This window comes from Myotis nattereri, assembly GCF_964212035.1.
Source record: "Myotis nattereri genome assembly, chromosome: 16".
NCBI classification, from domain to species: Eukaryota; Metazoa; Chordata; class Mammalia; order Chiroptera; family Vespertilionidae; genus Myotis; species Myotis nattereri.
In genome coordinates this window covers 33,756,097-33,769,610 of record NC_138091.1, presented here as the reverse complement: position 1 = coordinate 33,769,610, position 13,514 = coordinate 33,756,097, and the positions used below count along the sequence as shown (strand labels likewise).

The 13,514-nt window shown below is 45.3% G+C and overlaps 1 protein-coding gene across 1 annotated transcript in view; it reads left to right on the top strand.

Moving 5' to 3' along the window:
• Positions 1-12,856, top strand: part of AATF (apoptosis antagonizing transcription factor) — an 88,338-nt gene extending 75,482 nt beyond the window's left edge. The window contains exon 12 of the mRNA XM_081108777.1: positions 12,244-12,856. Coding sequence (XP_080964903.1) covers positions 12,244-12,307 — 64 coding nt within the window. The 3' untranslated portion in view covers positions 12,308-12,856. The remainder of the gene's footprint in view (positions 1-12,243) is intronic.
• Positions 12,857-13,514: the final 658 nt, after the last annotated feature.

Below are 13,514 nucleotides of genomic sequence, written 5' to 3'. Positions count from 1 at the left end.
TCCTTGCTAGCTTCCTCTCTTCATCACCTGTTTTGGTTGCATGCCCTTTGTGCAACGCCAGGACACTCCGTACTCCTCCTACTTGTGTCTCTTAATTCTGCTCACTTAAGCTGGAGCACCCCCTGACCCCATTCCACCTCAGTCTCTCCTGTTGCCATGTTCAAGTGCTTGGCCAACACCAGCCTTTCCAGGGAGGCTTTTAGGATTCCCTAGCCCCCACTGAGTGGGGGAGCTCTTTCTTCCTTGAACCCCTATTTTTAAAAAGTATGTATTTTTATTGATTTCAGAGAGGAAGGGAAAGGGAGAGAGAGAAAGAGACATCAGTAATGAGAGAGAATCATTGATCAGCTGTCTCCTGCAGGCCCCGACACTGGAGATCAAGTGCACAACCTGGGCCTGTGCCCTGACCAGGAATTGAACCGTGATTTCCTGGTTCATAGGTTGAAGCTCAACCACTGAGCCTCACTGGCCAGGCTGAACTCCTATTATATTTGCTCCTAACAGCATTTTTGACAGTTCACAAAAGCACCTATTAATATTTTTTCTTGCTAAGAATGCTTAACTTATAAGTCAAAGTAGTATGCATGTTTACTGCAGTCTTTTATTTGGTACCAGCACGGGTTTATGCTCATATATTTGGATTAATGTACAGGCATACCCCAAGGTACTGCAGGGTTGGTTCCAGACCACCTTAATAAAACAAGTATCACAATAAAGTGAGTCGTAATCATTTTGCTGGTGGATAGTCTGACCTTCAATTTGTAGAAAGCGCAACATCTGTGAAGTGCAGTAAAATGAGGTATGCCTGTATTATGATTCATTGTATCTTGCCTTATTATATAGCAGTTGGTAGCACAGGTATTACTTGCAAAACAGTTTATTTAACGCCTTTTCCCAGTTGCTGTCAGCCTTCCCTAATCTAGAGAACTGATTCAGGATTCTTCAGCCTTGGCCCTCACGTGCTGTGTGACCTTAAAGTCCTCATGTGCCTTAGTTTCCTTCTTTTTAAAGTGAAAATAGTTCTTTTTGCTCATTAGATTTCTGAGAATGAAATGTTCTTTTTAACTTTTTGTTTGTAAGAAGGACTTTTAAATTAATCCGTATGGATAGTTATTTAAATAAAAAAAGTTTTCACATCATGATGTATGTCTCTATTACATCATGTCTCTTCGCTTGCAACACAGATCTATCCATTTTTGTACAAACCTTTAAAAAGTTGGCTACTGGTCTCCTATCTGAAAAGTCTTTTTAAAAATACATATTTTATTAATTTTTACATAGAGGAAGGGAGAGGGATAGAGAGTTAGAAACATCAATGAGAGAGAAACATTGATCAGCTGCCTCCTGCGCACTCCTCACTGGGATGTGCCCGCAACCGAGGTACATGCCCTTGTTCGGAATCGAACCTGGGACCCTTCAGTCCGCAGGCTGACGCTCTATCACTGAGCCAAACCGGTTAGGGCTATCTGAAAAGTCTTTTAAGGTTTTCAGCTTATAAGGCTATTTACAATGTGGTGGTAAGATTATTTTTGCAAATAGTCCTATAAGATGGATGAACACCGGCTTCTTGCCATTTATTGATATTTCTGCAAATCACCTAGCTCCTATGGTACACTCCCCTCTGCTCCCTCCCTCAGCACTTTGTGCATGACCACATGTAAGTATATAGTGTTCACCACCAGGGCGTGCCTTAATCACCTGCGGGCTGTCTTCATGCTGGAATATTGCACTGCTTGAGGGCCAGCTCCATGTCTTCACTCATGGCCCCCTAGGAAACAAGAGTCCAGATTTAGGACTCCACATTCCCAACCCTTTACCCAGAAAGTTTTTGAGGTCATGTTTACTTAGCATGAACCCTTGGAAAAGATCTTTCATTAACAACCCTTGTATTTCCCTCACTAAGAGTATACACTATAAACTTTATATTATACCATTGGGTTTCTCCTGTCTGTCTTGGCTCTGATATCTGTACTGGGTTTGGTTTCTGGTTGTCCTCCTCCGAACTGTTGGTTACCATGGAAATATGGTGAACACAGACCGGCCGGGATGAACAATTAAAGCTTTAGGTCTGTTTTTTGGATTGCTTTCAGGATGTGTTTAGTTTAAGAAGAAAACAGCTCTGGAATGGATTCTCTCTGTGCATTAACAAGGCTTAATAGTCCCTGGTTACCTTTTGTTATTTTTAGTGTTGGTATTAAGTGTCAAACCAAAAAAAAGGATATTTAGATAAAGGACATTGCTTCATTGTACCTTGAGTTCAAGGTGCTGGGAAGCCAGCATTTGTAACAGAAGCTATTATAACTAACCTGGAAATGAGGTCTTGAATGAGCCATAACCACACCTTGTGTTCTACCCATTGTCTCCCTCTGGGGAGCAGAACACTTTATAAACATTAGCTCTTTTACCCTCTGGGCATCTCCACTTAAAAGTAAATAAGACTGAAGGCACTTTCTTCTCCATGTAGATGAGGAAACACCAGCCCAGAGAGGGAGTTACTTGGTCAGAGGCAGGGGCGGTGTCTGGCCCAGGTGTTTGGAGTCCCAGCAGTGGAGCTGGTCAACGTGGTGGCCACTGACACTCGGGAGACCCAGCTCTGTGGTGCAGCTCGCCTGGCTCCCCTTTCAGCTTCGCAGAGGCTGGTGGGGGTTGGGCCTTTTGTCTCGTGTGGAATGTGAAACGCTGCAAAGAAGAGCAATTGTTCTTCGGTGCTTTGTGCTCCTTTATAAGAAAGAAGGAATCGATACACGTTTTCTCCTACATGCACTTGGCAGCATTCCGCCTCCTCGCCCACCTCTCATCCTGCAGGGGAGGCACAGCTCTGCAGCAACATAGACTCGCCAGCTTTCAGGGGCAGAAATGCAAACTGTTCATTTTGCACTGAGCAGTCAGGCTTTTAAAAGCCAGTCACATAACCGCCGAGGTCATCCAATTGCTGACTTCAGTGATGAGTTGGTAAAGTTGGGGGAGAGGAGGTCGGGATGGCAAATCCTGGGAAAGTTTACCGAGGAGGTGTCTGGGACAAATCTTCCCTTTCCCAAATTGTTCTCTGATTTACAGAGGAGAGGGGGAAGTTCTTTGAAGAGTACTATTAAAACCACAAAGATGAACAGAAGAAGGGCATCAATTTAAATTGTCTAAACAAGAGCCTATCTCTGGGTGGATTTTATTTTTTAATAAAAAAATATGGTATTGATACCTGTAACTCTGTTTATAGCTTCCTGTTATTAAACATTTAATTGTAAGATGTGAATAACAAAGAATTTGCTGCCATTATGAACAGAAACGATAGTTTAGGTGACAGGCTAGCCTTGCAGGGCCAGGGGACAGGATTCAGTGCCTAGGTGAGGAGGCAGAGCTCTGGCTCTGGGCCTCCTCCTCCACACACAGATGTTAGAGCTGAGAGTGTGGGTGAGACTCCAAGGGAGAGTGTCAGGAGAAAAGAGAATTTAGGAGAAGGTAAAAAAGACAAAGAGGGAGGAGACCAGGAGAACCCAAGATCCCCTGCACCTTAGGGAGGAGAAGGTGGAACATCGACTGGTCAGCAGTTAGAAGTGCTCACTGCAAAGGGTCACGGCATTGCAGTCACTGCCTGTGTGCGTTTGCTGGGTACTTGCTCCTTTTATGTTTGAATCGGTGCTGGTTTTTTTAGTAAAATAACTCTAACTTATCACCAGAAGTAATAGAAGCCCTTGCTGGAACCCTGCAGGTTGACAGTAAATACCCTCACTAATTTCCATGTATTTTGACCCCCTAAAAGTAGAAGTTACACTGAGCTGAGAGATGTGGCATCTGCTGCCTCCTACGCCCCACGCCCCACCCCCCACCCCAGGCCCCTGCCGGGCAGCAGACTTGATAGGGATACAAATGTAACTCCAGTGTCAGCCTCACCTCTGTGAGGTGGAGGAAGTGATTCACGTCTAAGCAGTGAAGCATTTCCTGCTCCCTCCTCCCCCCCATCGCTTTTAGCAGGAGCTGTTAGAGGGGCTGCTGTTTGAACAAGGAGCTTCATCTTCCTGAAGCCAGCAGTCACAAAACCGTAAACACAACACCGGCCAACTCTATTGCCAGGATCGCAGCGGCTTGACGTTAATATTAAACATCTCCAGCAAGGCAGAGAGCTGCAGCTCAGCCACAGAATAAAAATAAATAAAGTAAAGAGAAAACCCTGCTAAAAGCAGTGAGATGATTTGTCGTCTTTCCTTTGCGAGGCCATTTGTCTTCTCTCGCATCAGATCTGTTATAAAACAGTCAAACTGTGAAAGTGGAAATCATCTCAGGAATGTGGAATATTAATGTACAGGGAAGGAGGGATGTCCCCTTTGTCTAAAGAGCACTCCTCCCCCCCACCCCACCCTCAGGTTTTTGCAAATCCGATACCAAGGCAAACTATTTTTCTTTAAAAGAATTTGAGAGTCTTGAAGCTATTGGTAAGGATGATGGAAGTTTCAAGTATTTCTCTTCCTTTGTTCACTGGAGTGAATTTGTAAACTGACTTGGGAATCGGGAGGGAGTGTAAGTGAGGAGAAAACCTTACCAATTTACCGCTCCTTCTCTCCGCACCTTCTACTCCCTTTCCTTCCCCTTCCTTTCCCCAGCCTTTCAGTTCCTTTGTTTGGGGCCTGAACCTGCTTCTTTGAACATTTATAAATCTTCCGTCTGTCTGATCTTTAGGAGACAGGCCAGAGGCCACACGTCACCATTGGTAATTTAAAGCTTTGGGGCTAAAAGCATTTGCAGAGGTTTGAAGGACCTAGTTCTGACCCAACCAAAAGAGAATTGGAACAGACCTAGAGTCTCTGTCAAGCGCTGGGAGGATGGTGATGACAACAGACACACTAGGTAATTTATGGGCTCAGTTTGCTGGGAGCCTCGCTGGTTGCCTGGTCCGTTGTGCGTTGTGTGCTGCCACCTTGTGGCAGATTGGGGAAGTCGCGGTTTGGCTGTTTTGGAGCTTCAGCCAGCATCTGGAGATTTGCCCTGTATCCGTATTTAAGTAATTAGTGACAGATGGGCGTTCTCTGAGTCACTGCTACTTTGCTAGCTTGATCCTGTTAAGAAATAAGCTCCAGGTAAGAAAAGGTTGCTTTCTTTTCTATTCCCCTCATTTCTTTGTTTCTTTGTGTGTTTTGTTTTTTGGTATGAAATTATTATGAGATTTCAAAGAAAGAAGCCTGTGCTCCACCTTTTGTTGCTGGGGTAGGTTGGGAGGAGAGAAGGAGAGCTAAGAGCGGACCTTTCCGCTGCACTCAGGACTCTAAGTTGTCTACGCTCGTAGTGTGTGCATGTCCTTCTGACCAGATGACACTACCTTCCCTGTAAGAGCTCTGTCTTGTCTTCTCTTCTCTTGGACCATCTTCCTAATAGTCCAGTCTTCGTGAGAGATGGATTCCAGTGTGTCCTGCTCCCATTCCTGCGACTGCATAGCTTTACCCTCTGCCATGCACCTGCAAGGAGCGCTGGGCAGTTGCTTGCCATTTGGGTCTATGTATTTCCTTCTTCAGGTCATAGAAACATTTCTCAAACACCTCCCTCTCACCTGTAAAGTCACTGACACAGAGGAGCATGGGTCCGGTCAGAAGAAGCAGAGGAAGGAAGGATTAAGTGAAAGATTTTGTCAGGTGGTTGGGGTCAGGGTTGGGAGGATCCCTTCATTTGGTGGCATTAGCACATGCCCATGGTAATTGGCCAGTATCTTTTCTGTTGATGTTTGCAATGCTGGGAATATTGGTAGGCAGATCAGAAGAGAGAGGAAGCTCCGTGAAGGCAGGAGGAGGGTGTGCTGAGAACAAAGGAGGCCGCAGAGCCCTGCTCTACGCTAATAACTAGGCTGCCCTAGGCGTGTCGGGACTGGCTCAGAGGGTACAGGGGCCTTGCTGCCCGCTCTTTGGCAAACTGGAGGGCTGAGAGGAGTTTGGTTAGGATGGCAAGAGAACTCCAACTTTGTCATAGCAGAAATGGAGTGAACTCTTTCTTCTTACCTAGAAAAGAACAGATTTAGTTAGGAGAAGACATCAAAAGTTGAAACACTGCCACAAGGAAGAACAGTCAGCCTTGTTCCTCTCCTGGCTCTGGAGGGACAGGGCCTGGTCACCAAACGGCTGAATCGGGGTCAGCGTGAGGTAGAATGCTTATGTGTCTCTCTGCATGGTACGGTTTGTCCTAGACAGACTCACTGGCTACAGTCACCTTCCCAACTCAGCACTGCCATCCACAGCCCTGGATCAGAGAAACGGGGACTCATCACACCTCTGCAATCCTCCAGAAGTCTTACCAAGTCAAACAGGCATCCAGATGTGATTTATGAATTTATTATATCTTTGTGTTAATCTCTGAGGTCAGAGACCGTGCACATTTATAAGCTTCCACAGCATTAATAAGTCAACCGTTTTCAAAGCACAACATGTGTAAAAAGGCACACATTGTAACTTCACCAGTAATTTTTAAGAGCACATTTGCCATCAGCAATCACGCTGGTCATGGGTTTGTGTTCCTACTGCCTCAGGAGAATCCGGATTGGGTCGGGATTCCTCTAGGTGTGAGCAGTGCTGGGATTGGAGCCCTTCCTCTCCCTCTCCCTTTGTGTGTTTCCTCATCCTTTGATTCTAGAATGTATGTCCAAGGGATTATGGTAAGCAGGAACAAATGCTGCACCACTTTTGTGTGCAGCACAGGGTCCTGAGTGTGCAGAGTGGGGAGGATTAGGAAGGAGTGGGGCACCAGGATGCATTCTGGGATGTGTCTTGTGCATATAGGGAGACTACCTTCTCACCCCATTGAAGTAACAAATGAACAATTTCAAAATAATAAGGGCACAGTATGTGTATAATTTTAAGCAGGAAAGCGGTGACATCGTCTGGCACATTGGGAAGACTGTTCAGAACTCCTGCGTATAATACTTGCTCAGAGAATATGAGGTACTTTGGGAAGTTGTACACGTTTCTTTAGGGAGCAGTGGCATTGCTGCTTTCCCTCCACCGTCCGCCTGCCTTTGGTCACAGGGACAGATGAGTACAGCTCGGGCATATCTTGGAGGTGCGGGGGTTTCTGGCCAGAGTCGGGGGAGTGTAGCATTCTGGGGGACAGCGGTCTATTTTCCTCAGAATCCCAGATGCTGCAAGCTACTGACCTAGCAAATCCAAGCCCCACACAGATCCTCTGCAGGTTCAGTATCCTCTACAGTGTTTGCCCAGGTAACAGCGTGGAAGATGCTGGTCTGTGTTGCAGTCGGTGAGGAGGGACTGTGGAGCTGAAGGAAACATCGGGTGCACATGTATGGGGCTGCATTATTACACACGTACACCACCGTCATCCAGGACAGTTTCAACCTCACCTGCACTAAAGTGGTCACATTTCACAGCCAAATAGACTCTGCATACTTTAAGTCTCTTCAGGAGAATCACATATAAATAAGCGGAATCCTAACATGCACACACACACACACACACACACACACACACACACACACTGTCTTTATGGAAAATGGCTGCTAATCCATGATCATTTTTCCCCCCAGAAACAGGTTTTATGATAATATAGTAAAAATATTAAATTAGAAAATGCCTTACTAAGGGTTATAAAACCTTACTACACTAGAGATAGGTAATTATCCCCTCTACAGCCTAAATGACAGTTTAAAAGAAATAAAAATGTTAGTGCTCATTACTTGCTTTTGTAGGTTGCAATAAAGGGTAAGTTAAATTTTAATTCAAGGAAGAGCCCCTGCTATCGACCTTCTACCTCAGGTCCAAGTCCTGTTAATTACTCTGCAGGTTATTCTCCTGCATGAGACCAACATTAATACATTTTCTACAGTGGACATTCCCACTGGCCATTGAGGCCAAGAGTGTGGGGGAAGGGGTTACAAAGGGGGAAGGCATTTCAGCTCAGTGATTCAACTCTTGATTCTTAGTGTGGGAGAGAGCAGGAATTATGTATTAAAAAAAACAACAAAAACAAAACAAGTTCATCATGCATAGCCTTAAGAGAACCTCCAGTATTAAAGTACAGCTGCCCAGAGAATCAGGTGAAGATGAGGTTAACCTGAGGATTGATAGCTGAGCTTGTGGCTAAATCCTGGTCAGTGGGGATGCTGCAGGCACATGTCCTTGCAGCAGAAGGCAGCCTGGCCCTCTGTCCCATGGTGGCTTTTTGGTACCTACTTTTATTTTTAGCTTTGTTTTCCTAGGGATGGGGCAGGGGGTGTGGACACATCCTGTTTCTTTTCAGATGCTTCTACCTTTCCCTACGCAGTGGCACCAGACTAGCACCTGTCTGGGTTTGGGGCAAAGCTCAGTGCACCCACATGTCAGTCTTCATCCTGGGGTGTGCAGAGACTTCCCCAGGGAAAGTACACACACAGTGTCCAGCGATCCAGGTGTGCACTCGTCCCTGAAGCACGTCTGTCTGTGAGTGCGCCTTTGCGCGGGCCTGGCCCAGCTGTCCTCTGCCCACCTGGCACCAGCCCACCTAGAGTCCCTCCTTGGTCTGACCTGGGAGGTTGCCCTGCAGTGGGCACCACACAAAAGGGACAGCTCAGACTATAGGTGCAGGGATTGAGAATGGCAGTGACTGAGGGCTAGGTAACAAGTCCCTGCAGGGCCTTTATTTTTAACAAAACTGCAGGAGAAGTTGATTGAGTTGTCAGCTGGTAGACCATTAAAACAGACTTTTGGTGGCAGATCACTATATGATGGGGGGGGGGGGCATATAATTCAGAAAGAATTAAAAGAAATGAGTGATGTTGCTCTAACAAAATTCTCCCATTCCCGCCTACTTGTTAATGTGACAGGGTCTCTCAGTACTTACAGCTACAAAACTACAAACAGGAACAGGGTCGATGCTGAACCCTCTCCTTCCAGCAATAGATAAATCTCAGTCATGGAGACATGAATGGAGGGGAAGCCTCTTCTGTGTCATCAAGAGATGCATTTCCAGTAATGTTTTACTTATTTATGTACATTAAGTTTCTACCAAAAGTATAATACACTTTGTTATATTGTTATTGTATATATGAATGTGTCCTAATAGTAATGATAAAACAATCCAAAAATAATTTTTTTTAAATTAATTAGACCCTTACAGTCGCAAGAAATTAAAATATTTTTATTTCAACTTTTTAAATTTCAAAAAATATTTCAATTTACATATTTATTTTTGTGGCCAAGAAATATGATAGGGTGATCAATAAAAGACTTTCTTTTTTTTTTTTTTCTTTTTTTAAAAAATATATTTTATTGATTTTTTACAGAGAGGAAGGGAGAGAGATAAGAGTTAGAAACATCAATGAGAGAGAAACATCGATCAGCCGCCTCCTGCAAATCTCCTACTGGGGATGTGCCCGCAACCCAGGTACATGCCCTTGACCGGAATCGAACCTGAGACCTTTCAGTCCTCAGGCCGACGCTCTATCCACTGAGCCAAACCGGTTTCGGCAATAAAAGACTTTCAAGCATAAAACAATTAGGACCAAAATCTCTAGGGAAAAGTCAAATGGAAATACACATTTAAAAAGAAAAATGCTGTAACATTTCCAAATTAAAGAGTTTGTTTATGTGTTATTTAAATGAGTGGTGATGGGTAGCAAATCAATGTGACATATAGATTCCATTGGATGTATTACAAAAGGGATGTGATTTTTATTTTAAAAATTAGTGTTCATAATATTCTGATAATTGTATCCTTTGTGATTATTAAATTTATAGAAAACATTCATATGTAAACTTGAAAATGTATGAGGGTTTTGTCAAATTCTGTTGGGGTGTAGAAAAGCTGTTGGACCAGGGCCTGAGGCCCCACCGGTATTGGTCGGGGTCCGAAGGTGGGAGGGAGGCCCAGCCATGTGTAGCCTGTGCAAGGTCCAGGGGAAAGGAGGAGCTGGATCTTCATCCTGGTGGTGCTCCTGGACCTGGGGAGGGAGCCAAGGCTGGGGAGGGAAATGCGGAGGAGACCAGGAGGAGGGAGCAGAGAGGTCCGGTAGGAGCTGTCACATATTCCTGGTCAGAGATGGTAAGGCCTTGAGGAGCAGGGAGCGTGAGGTGCTTTGAAGGCACAAATGGTCCCTGATTGGTGGGTGAGGGAGACATGGAGTTGTAATTCCTTGGGGAGTTTTAGATTGGAATAACCCCTTGCTCATATTCTCCCTCTGTAAAAAGATTTTAAGAATCCAGAGCACTCCACTTTCCAAGTTGCTTTGCCATGAACAGCCTCGTCTGTTTGTCAGCTTTGCCCACCTGAGTGTGAACTGATGTTCGATCAAAACATGGGTTTCAGCATTGCATTCTCTGCCTGCCTCTCGAACCCTGCTGGGATGGTAACTGCTGCCCCAGCCCAGGTGCTTCTCTGTTGCCGTGGCGCTGAGTGGAAGCATTTGCTGGTGGTAATGATGGGTCGGATGTGGCAGGCTCGGGGAGGTGGGGAGGGTACTATTGCCAAGGTTGAATAGCATGTGCCTCTGCATTTCCCTCTTGTCCGATGCTGCAACCTTAAACTCACACTTTCCTATTTGTCATGGAGGCTCTCCCCGCCATGCCACTTGATTTTTTGTGAAATGGCAGGAGAGACATGTACTTACTTTACTGGCAGACAGGCAGGCCATCGTGTGATGAGGGCAGCCTGATCAGGGTCTTGCTGTCGCTTCTGCGATGGAGCTGATGATTTGGAAGCAACTGGAAGTGAGGCTGCTGCCTCAAATTTGCATTTAGCATGAAGCTGCCTTCCACTTCCTAGGCTGGTGTCGGCCTGGCCAGGGGAGGCAGAAACAAAAGAGATGATGGAGCTCAGAATGAACCTGCCTCCTTTGTCTGGAGGCCTGGGCTGGTCCAGGGTTCAGGGTGAGGGTAGCAGCAAGTTCTTGCCCTGATTTCCTGCACCGGGGTTGGAGAGCGACTGTTCTCTGGCCCGACTTTCCAGGTCTGCCCTTGTAGTGCTCAGAACCATAAGGTTAGTTGGCATTCTCGGCTTCTGTGGTTTCTTTTTAAAGATTTTTTTTCTTTTTAAAAAGCTTTAATATGCTATTTTTATTGCTGGATTTTCTAATTATAGACCTCTAATCCTACCACAACTATAGTGGGATAACTTAAAAAACGGACAAATACATTTTTATGTTAAAATCTTGCTGAACCAAGAAAGCTGTTTGAAGGGGGGTGGTTTTGGGGAGGGGGGGTTGTTTGCTTTATTTTGAAGGTCAGATTTGCTGATGATGATGACTCTCAGATAATAAAAGCACTTTTAAAAGCCTGTTTTCTTAACAAGAAGAACAAGCTACATTTGGGGTTAGATCTTGAAAGTATAGAACAGAGCAGGCACAGCTTTCTTCTGGGGCTGTTTACTCCCTGGCCGGGAGCCTTAGCCCGTGCCAACTCATCCCCCTTCCCTGAGAGTTAGTGGCCATGTATCCCCTGCCTCCATTGGCCATGTCCTCCACAGGCCACCTCCGTAGTGGATTTGACCTGTGTGGACCTTCGTGGTTCCTCTCTCTCTGCCCACAGGGGAAATTGTTCTGGAGTTTCTGCCATAAAGATAGGAGAGGTCCTCGTCTTTTTGAGACTTTCCAGGCCTTGACACATGACTGGCTGAATAGTTGTGTGTATGTTGTATTTTAAACAGAGGTTAGACATCGTTTACTTTATTTCCAAAGACTCAAGACCTTGGCATGTTGTGGCTCTCATAACGTCAAATCCCAATTTTAGAAATAATAAATTAGGCAATCGAATTATTTATTAGATTGAGAACAGGGAAAGGGGGCAGGGGAGCGGGAAGCACCTTGGTCCTACTGAATGGCTGCACATGTGACAGTAATTGGAATCTAGTTCCTGGGTCATTTTCATTGTTTTTCAAGTACTGCCAAGTCCAAGAAAATGTATGAAAACTAAATTATATCCCTACATCCCATGTCTGATTGAATCCTCCTCATCGTGTGGCAGTCTCATACATCCTATTAAAATATTCAATCTTGTTTTCTTACTTGAAGAGCCTGTCTGTAAAGGGCAAACTTACAGAAAACTCATTCCCTGGAGATGGGGGATGCAGCCACACTGGGCCGTTTACATATCTCACTATTCGATTGGCTTCTAGTTTCTCCCTCTCTTTGTATTTGTGAATAAGAGCTGTGGGGTGTATTTTTAATAACCTGGCTGTGGTTTCAGTTCAACAAACGGATTGGGGTATTTCCCAGCTCCTTAGTTCTTTTTTTAACCTTGGAAAGTTAACCAATGTGTTAACCAATGTGTTTTGTTTATCTTCTAGGACAGAGTTATATCGATCTCTTTTTGGCCAACTCAACCCTCCAGAAGAAGGCCACGGGGATTGACAGCACCCATCTCTCTTTCTGCAAGGCCTTGAGGGTGGCCTCCAGCCCGGCAGCACCTTGGCCAGGTCGGCTGCTCCTCCAGCCCCAAGTGGAGGAACCACTGGCCTCTGGGGTGGAGTGAGTCAGGGACTTCCTGGGAAGGTGCACTGTTCAGAATATACGCCTAACCAAGTCCCAGGACGCCTGGAATCACCTGTCTCTGTCTGTGGCACTTCCATGTGCAAAGCACCCTTCCCCCGTGTCCTTGAGCCGCCACAAATAAAGAGCGTTGTTATTGGCCATGTGGTTTCTTGAGCAGCACGAAGTGAGGTCTGATTTAGAGCTCTAGCAAGTCATGTGCCTCTTACCACATAGAGCTTCACAGGAGGAATCATTTGGGGGGATGCTGCTTTCTGGGTGGACAATGTTTAGCAGTTGATTGTGGCTCTGAGGAGCAGGGAACCTCTAAGTTATGGAGACTTTGTCACTTGGGAGTATTTGCCGATTTGTTGCTGAATACAAATCTCTGACTTGTTCTTTTTTTCCCACCCATAAAGATTCTTCCAGCGTCCTTTTCTATTCTCACCATTCCTAAATCACTTTATTGAGATCTGCTCTGGCGTAAATCTAGCAAGAGGAAATGATTCACTTGTTTTTCATCCAGAGGTCACAAGCTGGAAATTAAATCCCCATAAGGGGGATTTATTGGCCTGCTGTGGTCAATATGCAATGAAGATTATCTTGCATAAGTAATGTGTGCTGACCAGCGGATGACACTGACCATCTCCGTGCCTTGCCCAAATCTTTATTTAAAGCTACGGAATTAGAGGAGAAATGTTGCATCCAGGCAACTGAGTGCAGTTGTCAATAACTAGTCATTGTTTTTAAAGTTGGATTTTCATGTGGTTTTAAAATGTCAAAACCAAGTGACAGATTTCTGTGTCCCTGAATCCCACGTATCATGGGCTTAGCGTCTGGGGACTGCGTGCCCAAAGGCTGGCCCCAGTGCAGTTGGTCCTGAGTGTAATTCACTTCCATTTCGTGTGAGCGTCAGTGTCTGCTGAGCTCAGGATGGGGCACGTGGCGGGAGGAGGGTTTTTCCATCTCACATTAATTGGACCCTGGAATGTGGTGATTTGTTTTTCTTGTCTCAGTAGTTACCTCTTGGGCTTGACTATCAGGGAAATGTTTAATTTTCAATGTGTCTCCAGTTACCCAGGAGATCAAT